Source organism: Peromyscus maniculatus, chromosome 2, assembly GCF_049852395.1.
Source record: "Peromyscus maniculatus bairdii isolate BWxNUB_F1_BW_parent chromosome 2, HU_Pman_BW_mat_3.1, whole genome shotgun sequence".
NCBI lineage: Eukaryota > Metazoa > Chordata > Mammalia > Rodentia > Cricetidae > Peromyscus > Peromyscus maniculatus.
In genome coordinates, this window is record NC_134853.1 from 107391670 (window position 1) to 107409566 (window position 17897).

General features: G+C 42.8%; 1 protein-coding gene across 1 annotated transcript in view; it reads right to left on the reverse strand.

The window, feature by feature from the left end:
- The window catches only part of Saxo1 (stabilizer of axonemal microtubules 1), a 103080-nt gene that overhangs the window by 14781 nt on the left and 70402 nt on the right, over positions 1-17897 (reverse strand). Inside the window, exon 3 of the mRNA XM_006975981.4 lies at positions 9700-9902. Within this exon, the coding sequence (XP_006976043.2) occupies positions 9700-9902 (203 nt within the window). The remainder of the gene's footprint in view (positions 1-9699; positions 9903-17897) is intronic.

Sequence of the window (17897 nt, forward strand, 5' to 3'; positions counted from 1 at the left end):
TTGAACTTCCAAATATTTTGTTGAGGACCTCTGGATCTAGATTCATAAAAGTCACTGATGTCATTTTCTTTTCTAGTTATATCCTAGTCTGGTTTGAATATTGGGCTATTCCTGGCTTCACAGAATAGTTTGGGAGGAGTCCTTCCTTCTGACTTTATGAACTAGTCTGAGAGCATGGGAGCTAGTTCTTCTCGAGATAAGGTAAAATTCAGGAGTGAATCTGTCTCTCCTAGTGTCTTTGTTAGAAAACTTGTTACTACTTCAATCTCATCCCTTTATTAATATGCTTCTTCCTCTTGTTAGACCATAGTGAGTCATAGCTGAAAATTTATTCATTTCTACTAAATTCTTTCATTTATTGAAGTATGAGGTTTCAAAATAACCCCTGGTGGTCCTCTAGATTCTGGTGGTATTTGTTGTGACATCTCCAGAGATTTCATCTTTACATCTATCAACATGGTCTTCTTTCAGTTAAGTTGGTCAAGGGTTTTTCAATTTTATCCTTTCAAAAAGCCAAGTCTGTTTCTGAGGTTCCTTGTTCGAACTTTGAGATTCTATTTCATATGACATCATTCCTTTCTTTCTACTGCTTTTGGATTCATTTTGTCCTTGCCTTTATAAGATGTGGAGATGCATCATCAAGTTACACACTTGTTTTCTGACACCATGTAAGCTCTCATAGTCATAAATCTCCCTATTAGAATGCTTTTTGCGGTTTCCCACAGATCCTGATGCTGCTCTGTGTCCATTTTCATTGGACTCCAGAAATTTATTAACTTCCCTAATTTCTTTAATGATCCACTGATTATTCTAAAATGTCTTGTTTAATCTCCCTTTTGTTTCATGTGTTTGTTGAGTTTAGGGTAGGCAATAGGTTTGGGTTTAATTAATTGACTTCCTGATGTTGCAGTTCTACCCTACCTTCCTAAAACAAACTCCCCCAGTTTATAATTTGTTATATAACTAACTTTTAAGAACTGAGAAGAAAATAGCTACAATACCAGCACTTGGGAAACTGGGGCAGCAGGATTGTTGGACTGCTGTTTGCCTAGGCTACATAAGTGAGTTCCAGGACAGTTCAAGACCCTGTCTCAAAAAAAAAAAAAACTATATTTACATAGTTCTATTTATAAGCACACTCTCCATCTTTGTGTAATGATTTCCTCTAAGGGCATTTCTAAGACAAGCCAGCTAAAGATAGGACCTCTTTGTCTTAATCTGGGGATATTGTTGGTTTTTTTCATTTCTGAAACATAAAAATTACTCAGCATAAAATTCTTGATGTTTTTCAGTATTTCAATATGTCAACCCATTGATTGTCTTTGGAAATAATGAAGAATGAGGCAATCTACTGTGACCCTAGATGAGAACCTCATTTCTCTGTGTATGATATTTCTCTTTGGTTCTTTCCAAATCTTTGTCTTTATTTTTCTCCATTCTGACAATAATTCATGGATCCCTTCATGTTTATACTATTTGCATAGTGCCTCTTGGGTGCCTAGGTAAATGTTTCATATGTTTGGGGTATTTCAGCAATTAATTCTTTTTTTTTTTTCCGAGACAGGGTTTCTCTGTGTAGCTTTGCGCCTTTCCTGGAACTCACTTGGTAGCCCAGGCTGGCCTCGAACTCACAGAGATCCGCCTGGCTCTGCCTCCCGAGTGCTGGGATTAAAGGCGTGCGCCGCCACCACCGCCGCCCCCGCCGCCGCCCGGCACAGCAATTAATTCTTTAACTACCCTCTTATCCCTTCTTGTGGGGTGGGGTTCCCATTATGAATACATTGGTAATCTTGATGGCTTTCTTGGATCTCTTAGCTTCTGGGGTTTTATTCTTTTATATTCAGTTTGAATAATCTTTATTCATTTGCCTATTTCACTGATTCTTCTGTCAACTCAAAACTGCTGAACTTCTCAATTTAAAGAAAACAAATAGTTATTACTCAACTCTGGATCTTTCATTTTATTATGATTTCCCTTTATTGGAACTCTCTAGTTGATGAGTAATTATTATCATACTTGTTTTTATTTCCTTAAATATGGCTTCCAGCCACTCTTTAGATACATTTACAATACCTACTTTCAAATATTTTTCTGCCAGCTCCAACATTGGGGCTCCCTCAGAGATAGTATCTCTTGACTGTTTTTTACCTTTTGTGAATGGACCCTATATCCCTCTTTCTGATGATGTCTCTCTCTTTCCCTTCTCCCCTCCTCTCTCTTCCTCTCCTTCCCTCCCTCTCTCCATCCCTCCCTCCCTCTCCCCTCTCTAAGACAAAATGCCTCACATTATACATGCTCCCTCCATTATGAGTTCTTGTCTTTCCTCCTATTTTGAGAAATCCCTGCACTCATTCTATAATCTTTTCTTCCTCAGTATGAGGTCAGTGTGCAGTTTGTTAAGTCCACTTCCTGAGATTCATCCTCCGGCGGAGCTTAGTAGTTAGCCAATGACTGATGGCAAGTTAAGACTCAAGCACCCCAAATCAGTGAGGTGCATCTGTGGGGAGCCAGAGAGTATACAGATCAAGTGGTTTATAAATCAGAACTTGCTTTTTTTTTTTTCCATGTCTCTGCTGAACAGATATGAGGCCTCACATTCAGCCAGAGCATTTGAGTAGACAGACAGGTCCTTCCTCTGATGACTCTTGAGACTGCCAACAGTCTGGCCTACAAAGCACAGCCTTTCAGATCACCAGGCTATGTCCAAGCTTATCAAGGCACCCTATGTGCATCTCCCTATGAATTGTCTCACTCATCTACGTATCTGTTGTTCACGATAATTCCCATAAGCCTAGGACTAGTTGCACAAGTTGTGATCTCTAAATGGTTTTCTCATTACATAACTTTTTTGGGGGGTCAAAATTCTCTTCGAAATCAACTCAGACCCTTCTAGCAGCATGATTACCTTTTCCTCCAGCCTTCACTCCCCAGTAGAGCTACCACACAAATGGAACTGGGAGAAGAGGGTGAACAGACAGCAGCAGCTCCAGGATAAAATCCCACCTATGCCTAATGTTCATAAGTCAATCACTTCTCTAAATAGATGTGTTCTCAATGTGTCCTATGCCTTTGGTTGATTTCCAGAGTCTTGCAACAGTTGATTTTACCACTTAGTCAAATTTTATCATTTGCTTTTGAGGAGGGGGGGGGATTTACTAAGCTTCTACTGCTCCAGAAATCCTGATGTCCCCCCGACCCAGGCACACTCCTAAGTTTATTTTAGACCAGTAATACTACCAACTCGTTCTTCACAATTGGCTTCATTTTAATTGAAAATCTAATCTTTCTCCAAGAGCCATTAATGGCCCTATCAGCATCTTGAAAGCATTAGGGGGCCTTAGTGGGAACCATCTTGCTGAATATAAAACACATGTTCAACCCACCACATGTCAGGGTGCCCTAAAATTCGACATCTACCTGGAGATACCTTCACATTGCCATGAGATGCTTAAGGGTGAGTGGAACAGAACTTCCCTGGCCCTCTTCTCTGATGGATGAAGTGTTAAGAAAACAGGTTTCTAAGCTCTAAATTGCCTCATGAGACTCCTGATAACCAACAACAGAGCTAAAACCACATTATTATTCAGCGTCCTGACTTCCTCTACCAGCAACTATATATATATATATATATATATATATATATATATATATATATATACCTCCACAAGACCCTGAAAAACCTCAGAATTCCACATGACAAACTATTCACACACCAGTAAAGCCCTTCAGGGCCAGAGTGTCATGTGGGTAATTGGCAAGAACCTCTTTAAAAAGGATTCCATTCAATAATAATGTCCTTGAAAAAAAGAAGAAAAAAAAACTTCGCTAAGCCTAAAGCTGAGCATCAAGTAATTACACTCTCAATCTTTTCAATTGCACAGTATTTTGAAAATGTCACAAATTACAACCAAATGCTCCTGAAATTTTTTTATTGGTAGGTTCTTTTCTTTCCCTTTTTTCTTTCTCTCTCTCTCTCTCTCTCTTTCACCACAGTAAATGTACTAGTCATGAGCAGAAATGAAGTTTGAATATTTTTTCTCACAGAACTAATATAAACAAAACACATAAGCAAAATATAAATGGCATCCATTGAAATGCACATATTTAATTACCATAGTCTTTGGTTTGAAAGCCCTCTTTGGGAAAACAGACAGTAATATATGGGCAGAAATTGTAAGATTACTGGGGAAAGACTTACTAAAGCAGCAAATTTTCATGAGACTTAAGTCATTCAAAGGGCAATAAACCAAGAAATGAAGGTAGGGTATGGTACCTCTTATGTTCAGAAAGTGGCTCAGAACTGACCCAAGGCCAAGGTAAATGTCATGCTCCTTCCCCAACCCTCATTCCTGCTTCTGGCTGGGACCTGTGGAGTAATTGGAAGGATAGGGATTTGGATCTAACTATTGCTAAACACTGTCATCTAGAGCCCTGAAAGCAGCAGCTCACAACTATTCATTCATTCATTCCTTCCCTTATATACCTTTGCTGTGGTTTCCTGTCCTACAAAGCTGGGAATGGGTATTGGGAATTTAAGGCACAGCTTTGGAAGCCATGATGTCATGGAGGAGATCAAGCAAACCACTCCCATTTTTAAAAATATAAGCAACTGTTATAGTTTGAATCACACCTTCCACTCCGAATGCAAATGTTAAAATTTAATCTCCTCTGTAGTGGTATGAAGAGGAAGGGCCTTTGGAGAATTGATTCAGTCATGAGGGCCCTATCTTCATGAATGGAGGATGCCCTTAAAAGAGCTGGAGGGGCCGGGCGGTAGTGGCACACACCTTTAATCCCAGCACTTGGGAGGCAGAGCCAGGTGGATCTCTGTGAGTTTGAGGCCAGCCTGGGCTACCAAGTGAATTCTAGGAAAAGGCGCAAAGCTACACAGAGAAACCCTGTGTAGGGTTAAAACCAAAAAAAAAAAAAAAAAAAAAAAAAAAAAAAAAAAAAAAAGCTAGAGGGAACTCACTCAGGCCCTTTATGCCTCCCTTTTACCTTGTGAAGGCAATGCAACCAAATACCATCTTGGAACTAAGGGCTGACTACTGATGCCTTAATCATTGACTTCCCGGTATCCATCACTGTAAGAAATAACCTACTATTTATACTTAGTCTCAGGTTTGTTTTCACAGCAGCATAAATGGATAAGATGGTGTCATTAAAAAAAGAACTATTATGACACGGAGGTTACAAATCAGCACCTCCCAGTCAACTACATACTCACTTGTTTTTAAACCTGGGAAAACTAGGAATCCAACTTGAAGTTGGGGGGGGGGGGCTGCCATGGATGCATGCCTGGTCTCCAGTAATCTAAGTGATGTTTGACTGATATTTTCCTTATTCTATTCCAGTAGGCAAATGGTTGGCAGGCATCTAAAGTGTAAGAGGGAAAAAGTAGGACTGTTGTTCTATTTTAATATGAGCCAAGGTTGAGTTTCAGCAGCGGAATAGTCTATGGTTTGGGTGGCTGGAGATGGACCGGTATAGACAAGGAAGGAGTTCAGGGAAGCTGGAGGTGGAAATGACTGAATCCTGGGTATTTAGTTGTGTAATTTTGGCCTATTTACTTTGAGGAATGAACAGTTTGTTGGGGGCAGTAGAGACCCTTGCTGCTGCCTAAGGAAAGCAAAGTGCGGTCTTCATTCCCAGACCTGTCACTATACTAGGGTGGGGATGAGGAGAGTGAACAGAGCGGTCAGTTCCTCTGAAGAGCCTATATCTCACGGAGATCAAGAGTACCCACAGTGCCGGGCGGTGGTGGCGCACGCCTTTAATCCCAGCACTCGGGAGGCAGAGCCAGGAGGATCTCTGTGAGTTCGAGGCCAGCCTGGGCTACCAAGTGAGTTCAAGGAAAGGCGCAAAGCTACACAGAGAAACCCTGTCTCGAAAAACCAAAAAAAAAAAAAAGAGTACCCACAGAGCATAGAGAGGAAGGGAGACTTTGTAGCTGAGCCGGCCCTGTCAGAGTCCCTCGCCACCTCACCCTGCTTGCTCCAGTTTTACTCAGCTCTCGCACTTTCTTGGGTTCTGAGATAGCCCATTTCCATCTTTAGGCAAACACGGGATGAAAGGACACTGAGCACAGCCTACAGAGACACACGCAACCCCATGGTACACTGGCTGTGCTGGGCACCGTCTAGAATCTCCTGAGAAGACTGTCTCAATGAGGGGCTGCCTGGATCAGATTGGCCCGTGGGCGTGCCTGTGGGGAAGTTCGTTCTTAATTGGGTTAATTGGGGTGTTACAAAAATGTTATATTGGGTGAAGTAATCCAGACCCAGAAAAAGACATTGTCACATGTCCTCTTATCTGCGGTCCCTAGGTCCAATTCTTCAGACATGAGTCCATAACTGGGAATAGCCACAAAAATCAGGAGAGGGAAACGTGGCCATGGGGGTGGGAAGAGTCCTAGAGGGGGAATAGGAAGATACAAACGATATGAAGGGGAAAGTGGGAAGATGGGGGGAGGGGTGTGCTTTAATTTAGGAATGGGGAGGGAGATCAATACGGAAGGACAAAGAGGGGAGGTAGATAGCGCTTAGAATGCTTAAAATGTCAGAGAATCATAGTTTATATTTACTTAAAATTACATATAATATATAAGTGTATGTGCATATATGTGTATTTATGAAGGTATATGTATGTATATATATATATATATATATATATATATATATATATATACTTTCAATAAAGTTGTATCACTTAAGGAGATAGTGCCCCCCCAAGAGTCATAAACTTACCTGGCAAACACCCCAACACCAGGCATAAGAAACCTCCTTTAAGCTGGTTAAGAGAGTCCACAGGCTGTTTCTGTTTACTTTGGTTGCCTCCTAGAAGTTCAATATAAGTCCCGATTGCTGAAGACATGCACACTTTGGGCACAGGACTCAGAGGGTTGGAGTTGGACCTGACCTAAAGCCTCCTCCCTGAGAACTAGATTTCATAGTCCTGGAAGGTGCTATGCAAGCAACTGATATCTCTACCCAGCTTTGATGTATATGAACCACAACCACTGACCAGCATGGCAAGATATCCCTAAAGGCACAACAGTGGCATTTACATCTTGGGAGTAATCAACAACTGTCTAAATGGACTTAAGGCCCACTCAAGAGGAGGGATAACACTCCTGGTAATAGAAATCTACCCATCTATCCAGAGCTGTTGAAAGCATGTACCTTAAGAGAAGAACCTATTACTGACACTTTACTAAACCAGTAGAATTACTAGCCACATTCTAAATACTTATTCTTATACCTACTTTCCACCCCTAAACCAAGAAGCTTCTCTTTGCAGCAGACAGAGACCATTACGGAAAGCCACAACTGGTCACAAAGCAAGTGATCATGGGGTGGCCAGCGCCAACTGACACATCATGATTCCTGTTCCTAAGGAACAGAGGAACTCACAGAAGAGAGGGCAAAAAGATCAGAAGGGCCAGAGAACTAGGAAGTCTGTTACAAGAGTTGTGTCTCCCAGACAGGGAAACTTCACCCATGATATTTCAACAGTATGCCTAAGTAAGACCTGAGCAATGCTGACATCAATGGGTATGCTAATGTAAAGAGGAAAGCTCACTGATCCCCTCCCCTATATAAAGAACTACATAAACTAATGAAAGCTGAATGAGGAAGGATTATTTATTATTTTTCTCTAGGGAGGTGCCACCTAATTGGTTGTTCAAAACCAAGTGGTCAACTCTGAAATCATTATATATATATATATATATATATATATATATATATATATATATATTATTTATTACCAAAACAAGTTGTATTCGTGTGTGTGTGTGTGTGTGTGTGTGTGTGTATGTCAACAAAAAACTAAAAAGAAAGAGACCATGAATTTGAGAGGGAGTGGGGGGAGATATGAGAGAGGTTAGAGGGAGGAGATGGGGAAGGGAAATGATGTAATTATATTTTATTTTTTTAATTTGCAAAAAAATAGCTGGTTATGGTGGTACATACCTTTAATCCCAAAACTAGGGAGGCAGAGGCAGACAGATCTTTTATGAGTTTCAGGCCAGCCTGAAATAATGAGTTCCAAGCCAGCCAAGGCTACATAGTGAGACTTTATCTCAAACACAAAAACAAATTGCAAAAAATACAAATAATTCAGATGAAGAGAGAGATGCCTCCAGTCTGTCCAAAGAAACAAAGTTTGAATACAAGCCTACGCAATAATTAGAGGTGTGCTGAGGTACCCCTTTGAACTCCATGGCCTCCTCAGTTTTTGCAGCCATTCTGAAGCCTGTATATATGTAGAGAGTTATAGCTGCTGAGTGACGTGTAACGCATGATCCGAGAGTTAATAGCAGTAATTGGATTGGAATAAAAGATACTGTGTTTTCCCTGGCCAGCTTCAAAGGGAAATCAAAACTAATTGGCCATGTGCAACCAATCAATCTGAAGTAGCTTATGAATTGTTTTTCAATAAAGCACTATGAAGAGACACAAATGTGTCTGTTTCTGGCATAGCACACTTAGGACAAAAATATTGCACACACACACACACACACACACACACACACACACACGCACACACACGCGCACACACACACACAGTAAATCTTAAAAATGGGAGCTAGAGGCATAGCTCAGTGGGTAAGAGCATTTCCTGCTCTTCCAGACAACGTGAGTTTGGTTCCCAGCATCCATGTTGTCTAACACCTGTAATGCCAATTCCAGAAGAGGCATAGGCATGCTGGCTTCCTTGGACATACCTACACATGCCTTATTCTCACACATATACACAAATCAGAAGTAAATTAAAAGTAAATACATTTTTGAAAACCTTACACAATGAACATATATATCAAAATGCCACCTCATACCCTATAAATGGGTATAATTATTATATATCAACTTAAAATACACATTATTTTTAAAAGAATAAATCAATCTAACATAAAAATTAAAACCAGGCAAAACTAATTTATAATATTAAATTATTATGGTACGCTATAATGGGGCAAGAAATGTAGCTCAGTAGTAGAACATTTGTCTGGCATTCAGGAGGCCCTGGGTTTAATCCCCAGCATGGCAAAAAAAGAAAAAGAAAAAAGAAAAGTCAGCACAATGGTTGTGTTCCACTTCTTTGGATACAGTATTTCTTGGGCAAGCACTGTTTGTGTGTGTCCAGTAAAAATTCACTGATCTGTAATTATAATGCATTCTTTTCTGTATGTTATGTTACATTTTAAAATTCACTTAGGTGGATGAATGAAACAACCAAATTGTAGATTCTTAATTAGCTTGAATTTGAACAGATTCCCCATTGTAAGAGTCAAACAGAAAGCTAAGACAAGGATCACAAAATATATTCCATAACATCAAGATACTACACATTTCTGCCATCTGTGGGGGTCTCTGCCATGACACTCAGCTTCACCACTGAAGCATAGAAACAGCCATAGCAGATGCATGAGAAAATAGCTGTGGTTCCAATATAACGTGCCTGTCAATAGTGAACTCTGAATACCATAAGTTCCAACATGCTTTAAAATAATAATTTTTTCCAGTTAGTGAAAATTGTAGAGCCATTCTTTGCTTTCCATCTGTACAAAAATAGGCTGTGAGCTGGATTTGGCCAGCAGGAAGTGGTTTGTTGACCTTTGCCCTAAGGTAATACACATATCACCATGTCCTGGTGGGTCTAAGGCTTGGCCTGTCCTCTCCTCCACCCTTTCCTCACCTTTGTACGTAGGCAGGTACTGTATCTTGTCACCATTCGGAAATTTACTGTCCCGAGGTTTGATGGGGCCAACTTGACAGACAGGGAGGTAGTTAAAGTCGTGTTTGTATGTTGTGAGTAAATCCATAGTCTCTTGGCTTGGAATGTATGGGTCATGCTGATGGAATTTCACTGGTACCATTTTGTGAAGCCCAAAATCTCTCCTGGGAGAAGAATAAGCACATGTCATTGGGGTCCTTGCTTGGAAAAAGACAACATTGTCTACTCGACTCACATTAACTGAACTTTCTACTCTATCTCTCTACCTTTTCCTCTCTCCTCTAACTTTGGAACATGACACTATAATTCATTTTTGCCCATGTTTGATCCCTTGATCCCTGAGGTGGCATCCTTGACTCCTCCCCTCAAAGCTACAGAGTCTGTCATTCACCAGGAGTAGCCCTTCTACCTCATTGGGGGTTTTTTGGCCCTTTGGTCCAGATCCAAACCATTTTTCACATGGGCCCTGTGACACCCTTCCCTGATCTTCCTGCTTCTGCTTCAACTACCTTGGTATATGCAGAATAAGTGCTGAATAAAAATAAGATGAGCTTGCCCACCAGCTTAAAATGTCTTCCAGATAAAACCCAGCTCTCTAGTGCAATTCACAAGTTGTCCCAGACCTGTCCCCTGGCTCACTCCCCTAGCTGCACCTTGTGTCAACCACAAAGCTCATTGAGAAGGAGGCCTGTTCTGCAGCTGATCTCCCACCTGCCTTGCATCCAACCCCTCCTGTGGGGCTAACATCTGTTTTTCAGATACACTCACCTTCCTCTGTGTTCTCAGGAGCTTCTTCTACTAATATTTATCCCCACTACTCAGCCTTAGAGAAAAACCCAGAAGAGGAAAAGTGCAGTAGAGACACAAAGTCTCCGTATCTTTGCTATCCCCTGTGGTCAGTGCCCCCGTTGTGTCAAAGAATAAGAAAACAGAATGGAAAAGAAAGGACGCCTTACAGCAGAGCAAAGCAATCCCTTCCCAAAATCATAGTTATGAGAGGCCCGGGTGGCACCTGCCCATCACCAGCCGTTCCCTGACCATGTCCCGCTGAGTCAGGCTATACTGCTCACTGCCACGGTCTCCACTGCTCCTATCTCCATGCTACCAGTTCCTCTCAAAACAAACTGCTTTTTCCTGGATCCCATTGGGCCAAATAGGACAAGAGAAAAGTAGATCTTCCCCCTAAAGGTGCTTGCTTGCTTGAACGGTCCTGTCAATGGGAGGGAAAGGTTTCTGGACAGGAAAACATTAGGCTAAACACTCATAAAACCCACTTCCAGGCTGAAACCTGGTATGGCATTCCTGAGCCATGCTTGAGTAGCAAGGGTGACATGCTCCGCTGTAACCTGTCTTGCATGAATTATACACAGGGTTGTCAGCAAACCCAAAGCAGGTCCTGAGCATGCTTGGTGGGATGAAGGAGTGTGGAAGCAGGAGAATTAGTCTCTTTGGGGCTGCAAGTGGGAAATGGGAGATGCTTCCGTTGAACTCCCGCAACATCCTCTAGGTACCTCTTAAAATAGATCTTAGTAGCAAGAACAGCATCTGCAGCCTGAGCTGCCTTCCCAGGGGCCTCACTGTGGGCTACCATCGAAGGAGAGCTGATGACCCCAGCATCTGGAAGCCGATTATATAAATGGGAGTTGTGGAGGGACAGGCTGACAAGACGATAAACAAGAAGCCAAGGTTCAGCTCCACGCTTTTACTCTTCTTAGATTAAGGACCCTCCCACATAGTGACTGCTCGATAATCAATTGCAGCAAGACACTAGGAGATACTAAGCCTCCATGGGCTGCACAGCAGACCACTGAAAAATGCCTGAAACCCCATCTGAAAACCAGTTAACCTGAAAGTTAGCTTCCTGCTGAAAACTTGTCTTCTGAAGAGAACAAACCTATGGGAGCACCTAAGTGAAGGTGCTCCACTCCCAGGACTAGAGTGGGATTTTTGAGGTGACCTTACCTATCTGTGTTCAGTGATGGCTAACCAGGCTATAGTCCCTCCGCACTCCAAGAAACAGCAGCAGATATCAAAGGTCATCACTGAGGAGCAAAGCCAGATGTCCAAGCTTGCATGGTAAGGCCTCCCAACCCAGAGCTCTATGGCTGCCTTAAAAATCCTACTTCTCCTCCGAGGTGCCATCTTCCAAGGGTCTCCAGACACTGAAGGCTGAAACGGGGCAGAATGTTCCTGTCTCCCATTCATCCACAGAAATCTGCCGAGGAATGCTCACAAACTCACCCACTCAGGGGCTGTTCTCAAGCTGTTCCTCCAAGACAGAAGCAGACACATAAAGCTTTTTGTGAGCCACACTTAGGGAACGGATTCATCGCTGAATCTCCTTCCATACAAAATTCAAAGCCTGCTATAAATGTGCATCTATCTATATTTGTATTTACGGACCAGCTATAGAGAAGGCAAATGATTAGGGGAGGAAAAGCCTCTTACCTCTGGACAGAGGATCAGTTTTAAACTTTAAGTTTGATTCATTTCTATCTGGCCCCCAAACAGTCACATGGATGAAGAGTGAATTTTATCAGAGTTTCGGTGTTTCCTCATTAGAGTTTTATGTTGGGAACACTCATTGAAACCTATCATTAGCCACAGCATACCTGCATGTCCCCAGTCACACATAATCTTACAGCCTTCAAGTTCACACACACTCAAAAAAAAAAATTTATTCTTCCCAGAAATTGCTTAAATTTAACAGTTTTTTTTTTCAACAGTCAATGGCTCCTCTCTTCCTGTGGTACATTGCCCAGTGTTTAGCCTCACTGTGACTATGAAAAAAGAGGAGGAAAGGTCACAGATCTCAGCTTCCTTCAGGTAAGTAGCTATAAAAGCTATCCAGCATGGAAAGCCAAGAGTTAAACCAGAATTAAGTATGGGTTAAAGTGACCCTGCTGGGGAAGTCATCACAGCTTCATTTCCAACCGTTTGGCTAAGCTAAAGGAAGGTGTTGGGCAGTTACAGGGAAAAAAGAAAGGGGAAATTACATAATTGCTAACGAAAATCGTTTGCCTGGAAGTGGGGGAATGGAGACTTTTCACGGGAGCCAAGCAACAGTTACTTTTTTAATAGTTTAGTATTTATGCAAATTTCAGAATTTATTATAGTAGCCAGGGAATCAATCATATTAAAATGTAATCTTAAGAGGCGTCCCTGCGTTTTGCCAAGGCAAATCTCTCTCTGCAAACCTTCCCCTAAATTGCCCTCCTGAGAACTTCATCTCCTAGCTACGGCTTCACATCTTTCCCTACTGTCTCCTTTCTGCGAATATTTAAACTTGCCCCAGTCTCTCCCATATTTAAAAGAAAAATAAACAAAATATGGTGCATGCTCACACATGCGTACGCACACCACACACACACACACACACACACACACACACACACACACACACACACACACACACAGACTCTATTTTCTCCTGGGCCTCTCCTCATCCCCTCTCTCTTCTAGAAAGGGTCTACATAACTTCCCCTCCGCCCACACATTCCCAACCAGCAACTACAATTCTACTCCACACGCGAGCCAAGGCATCTCAGCACCAGTCTCTCTCACCTTAGCCTGCTGCACACATAAATTAGTCACCCGTGTCTACCCTCAAATTCATATTTGAGCATCTCTTTCCTTGGCCTCAGTCAACTCGCTTCTCATGGTTTGTCCTCTTACAATCGCCTCCTTTGGGGGGGGGGCCTCTTCGTCTTTGGTTTATTTCAATTTGTTATTTCATTATTATTCATTATTTCCATATGTAATTTTCAAACTTCTCCAGCTCAGAAGACACCTTCTAAGGAAGCCATTCTGTCATCCTAGGCAGGGTTGGAGAACCTTTTCCAGAACATTGAGAGAGGCCCCTTAGCAGAACAACAAAGCTTGATCCCAATGGGGCGTCATCCCTGAAGCAAGTGGGTTCTAGTACAACCACCCAGGATCCGAATCCTACAGTTCTATCTCCTCTTCTGCTCTCAGCTCCTCAAACCCTGCTGAGACAGCGCTTCACATCTGTCCCATTCCATGAAGTCCAGAAGAAACCATCTTTAAACAGGCCTAGAGTCAGCCCCGTCCACAGGTTCTGGGGTAGAGCCAGCAGGTGGGGGAAGGAACAACCCTGGCTCGGCCTTAGCTGCTTCAGTTTCCATGGACTGCTTGTGAGTCACAGCTTCCAGCCTGAAGGCAGTCACCAGCCTGTGCCAGAAGAGGCAGCTCAGACCAGCCTGTGCCAGATTCTTTCTATTCAAAAAAAAAAAGCAGGAAAAGCAAATGTGAGGCAATCTCGGAAGGAAGGAGCCAAAGTCCTCTAAAACGCTGGGCCCAGGTCCCTGTATGCCTCACACTCCAGAAGCAGGCTTCTGAATTAAGGATAACTGAACTGAAAAGGAATTTGGGCTGCCACCCAAGACATGGAATTTGCACTTTTGAGCCTAATCAAAAATTACCTGCCCAATAAACAAACAAAGGAAAATGCTTTTCAGAAGAAGGTAAAAAAGAAAACAGTCCAGAGTCTCCAAATGCAACATTGACCATACTGTCCAGAGCCAATACAAAGTTACTTGACACACTGTGGGGAAAATGTGACCCGTGTACCTCAAGCAATCTCAAAGCAGGTATTTTAACTATACTTAATGAGAAAAGGCAAACATCAGGTCATAATAAATTAAGAGCTAGAAAATGACAGAGAACTAGAAGCTGTTATCCAAAGAACCAAGTGGAAACTCAAAAAGCTAAAGCCAGGTCTGGTGGTCCACATCTATAGTCCCCAAATCCTAGTCCTCGGGATGGGAGTCTGATCCTAAGTTTAGGCCAGCCTGGGATACAGAATGAGACCTCATCTCAAAATCTAAAATATACATTATCCTTAGAAAAAAATAATTCACTGGGCTTAGAGAAAGGAGGAACGCCTCAGTAACTTGAAGATAAACTGATTAAAAGCTATCTAATCTGAACAAAAGGGGTAAGATTAAGACAGAGAAACAAACAGAACTCCAGGGACACAGACCACCAGGGACATCAAATTCTTAATAATGGACAAAATGTCCAGAAACTCAATGAAGGATGCACACCAAAGTCAAAGGTTCCGAAGTTCCCCAATCAAGCCTAGTGCTGAGAACCTTATCTGCTTGTTTCATCCATCCTCAGGCCCACCCAGCCACACACGTAACCCCAGCCACACAGGTCACCCGAGCACTGTAGCTTTGAGTAGCAGAGTCCAGACTCCATCCGCAAAGAAAACCCATACGTTTCCACCAGCATGTCAAGACTGGGCTCATTACCATTTCTAGCATCCTTCCTGCCTTTGGAAACGGGTACCAGATGTCCTTTCTCTTTTAGCTCTTCCCTCCCTTAATCTCCCTGATTTATCAATGTCTTATCAATAAACAAGAGTCTATATTAGTAACTCCACTCCACCCCCCCATCCCTGTCCCCTACCTTTAAGCCAAATCTTTCTCTTTTCTCTCTCTCCTCTCTACTAATAACTCTACCCCCACCATCCCTATCCCCTACCTTTAAGTCAAATCCATCATTCACTCACTCCCCCTCTCTCCCCTCCCCCCATATGAACACACACATGCACATACTCATGCACCTTTAACCCACTTTGCCCGTGTCCCACTCCCTTTTAAGGTACTATTTAACACTGCTGAAGCTGGTTTAAGTAACACAAATACTGTCCCAAGTTGGGGGCCCAAGTGTTTCATCCAGTGACATGCCTAACGGGAAATGAGGCTAGAAATGCAAACTTTCTTTATAAATTGATGTCAGATCTAGCTGAACTAAAGGCAAATCCTCTGCAAGAGTATTACTAAAGGCTGCAAATTTTTTAAAAAGAAAAAAAAAAGGTTTTCCAGTAAGAAGGGCTGGAAATGGCAGGCATTCCCCTCCTGACACCTGCTTTAAATCCCTACAATTTATGGTCAGTAAGAGCTATGTGCAGCTGTAATCATGCTTCATGCTACACTGATGGCCTTTCCAGAAGCCAGGTGGTTTTTGTGTCTGGACTTAATCACCCAGTTCAGCCAAACCGGGACCAAATGACTTTTTCATGCAGCAGGTGGGAGCGCCATGTCCAGCCTCAGACACTGTGCAGAGTCCACCTGTAGATAGGGGAATGAGCGAGGTGCTGTAGCAATAAGGGTTCTGGGAACAGAGGGGTGACCATCCCCGCAGACCCAGAGGTTATGCAGACATGGGGTGACACACCCCTTCCCCTAAAAGCCTCCCCGAGGCAGGCTGCTTTGCATTCCTGAAAGTAGTTCAACTTTTCCTCAGTCTGTGAAAAATCACCCCAGTAATGAGAAGCCATGAGACTGAGGGACAGGAAAATGACTGACTTCCCCGTGAGTTTCTGCCTGGCTCCTCTTCCTAGGGTAGGATAAAAGGGAAGAGGAGAGAGAGAGAGAGAGAGAGAGAGAGAGAGAGAGAGAGAGAGAGAGAGAGAGAGAGAGAGAGAGAGAGAGAGAGAGACAGTCCCCTGTCAGCTCCCCCCCTCCTTCCCACCCCACCCCCACCCTGGAAGCTCAGCTTCAGGACTTGAACATAGGATCTTACACATCGTGCCCTATGACTGAGGTATACCCAGCTCCCAGGTCTGCTCTTCCTCCTCCCCATTAGTAACTGGATTCCACCCTTTCTCTTTTTAAAGCCCTGTAATCATTAATAGTTTGGGAAATTCTTTCAGTAGCTGGGGACCTCTTGATGTAAACTGGATTTATTGTTACTGTGGCTCTGACTGAGGCCCACCTGCTGGGAAATGGTTTGATTGGTATAAATGACACAGGCAAAGATAACTTAGCTCAGATCAGAGGTTAATTTTATGATTTGAAAAAAAACGGCATCAGGAAACCGGAGGGTATGTAGGGCTCCCATATCTGAGGGCCTTGGAGCCGGGAGGTGGGATGGGGATCCTGCCCCGGAGGATTGTCACGTGTTTGTCCCTCATAAGATTTAGACAATGAACAAGAACATCTCGAGCACCCTTTTCTCTACCTCAGGACAGAAAATACATTTCCGTTATAATACTGTTTGAAGTTAGTGCTTTTGATTTCACAATAAAGTGCTCTTTGTTTCTTGAAAACTTAGGGTAAAGAAATGAGAACAGCTACACCTGGGAGGAGAAAATGAAGTCTGAAGTCACCTCCCAACACCACTTTTACCCCCCCAACCAGTGACTGCATCTGCCCAAGGCAGGCCACTGGGTGTGGCCTGTCACCTCTTATCATGAGAAGCAATGCTCAGGAGCAGCCCACTGTCTTGTCTTTGAGCTCTAGAAGCCTAGAGATGATGTTTTCTCAGCTAAATAAAGCCCAAACTGTAAAGTTCACATCATTCAATAAGCTGTAGGTTGAAAAAGCAGTTGTGTTATACTGTTCAAATGGACCGAGAGCCAGAACAATTGTGCTTAAAACCAAATCATTTACAACAGCTGCTTGGTGTCAAGACAAATCCTTCAGCTACACCCACTTCTCAAGATGCTCCTGTCCAGTAGTCTTACCAAGCTGCGAAGTCCCTTAGCTTTAGTTCTCCCCATAAGGGACCTCCTGCCCTAACCTAGACATGGCTTCTAAGGGTCTAGAAGACAGCACCTGTTTTTTAGATAAGAACACTTCCAGGTCAAAAATCTCAAGAGAGGAAGTTTCCATTATTTTGGGAGAAAGATGTCATGCTCCACTTTGGGCCACCTGGAATCATTATTAAAACCATATAAAATTATGATGCAAGGAGTGAACTATAGGAAGACATTCAGCAAGTTGTCCAAGCATCTGTAATGTCTAAGTGCTGTGAAGGAAAATGGAGACTTATCTCCACAGCACAAAAATCCTACCTTCTGGGGATGAGGAACAGGGAGGCTGAGAACACATCGTTATTCAGAAGGTTTCACCTGGAGACTGACTTACTGGGTCTGAAACCTTACCCAGCTGCATTGACAGATGCTCCTAACTCCACTAGATCACCAAGGCAGGCATCACCATCATCAGGAGGCCATTATCAGAACTGTCAATGGGAGATGCACAGTCTTGTGAGCACAGAACCCTCAGACAGAATTTTTTCCCCAGTCCCTGGAATTAGGGACTTTCATGACACTGACAAAGACAGTTCCGAGTCTACATGGCCCTAGATCCCAACAATCTCAACTTGGAAATCAACTAGAGTATTAT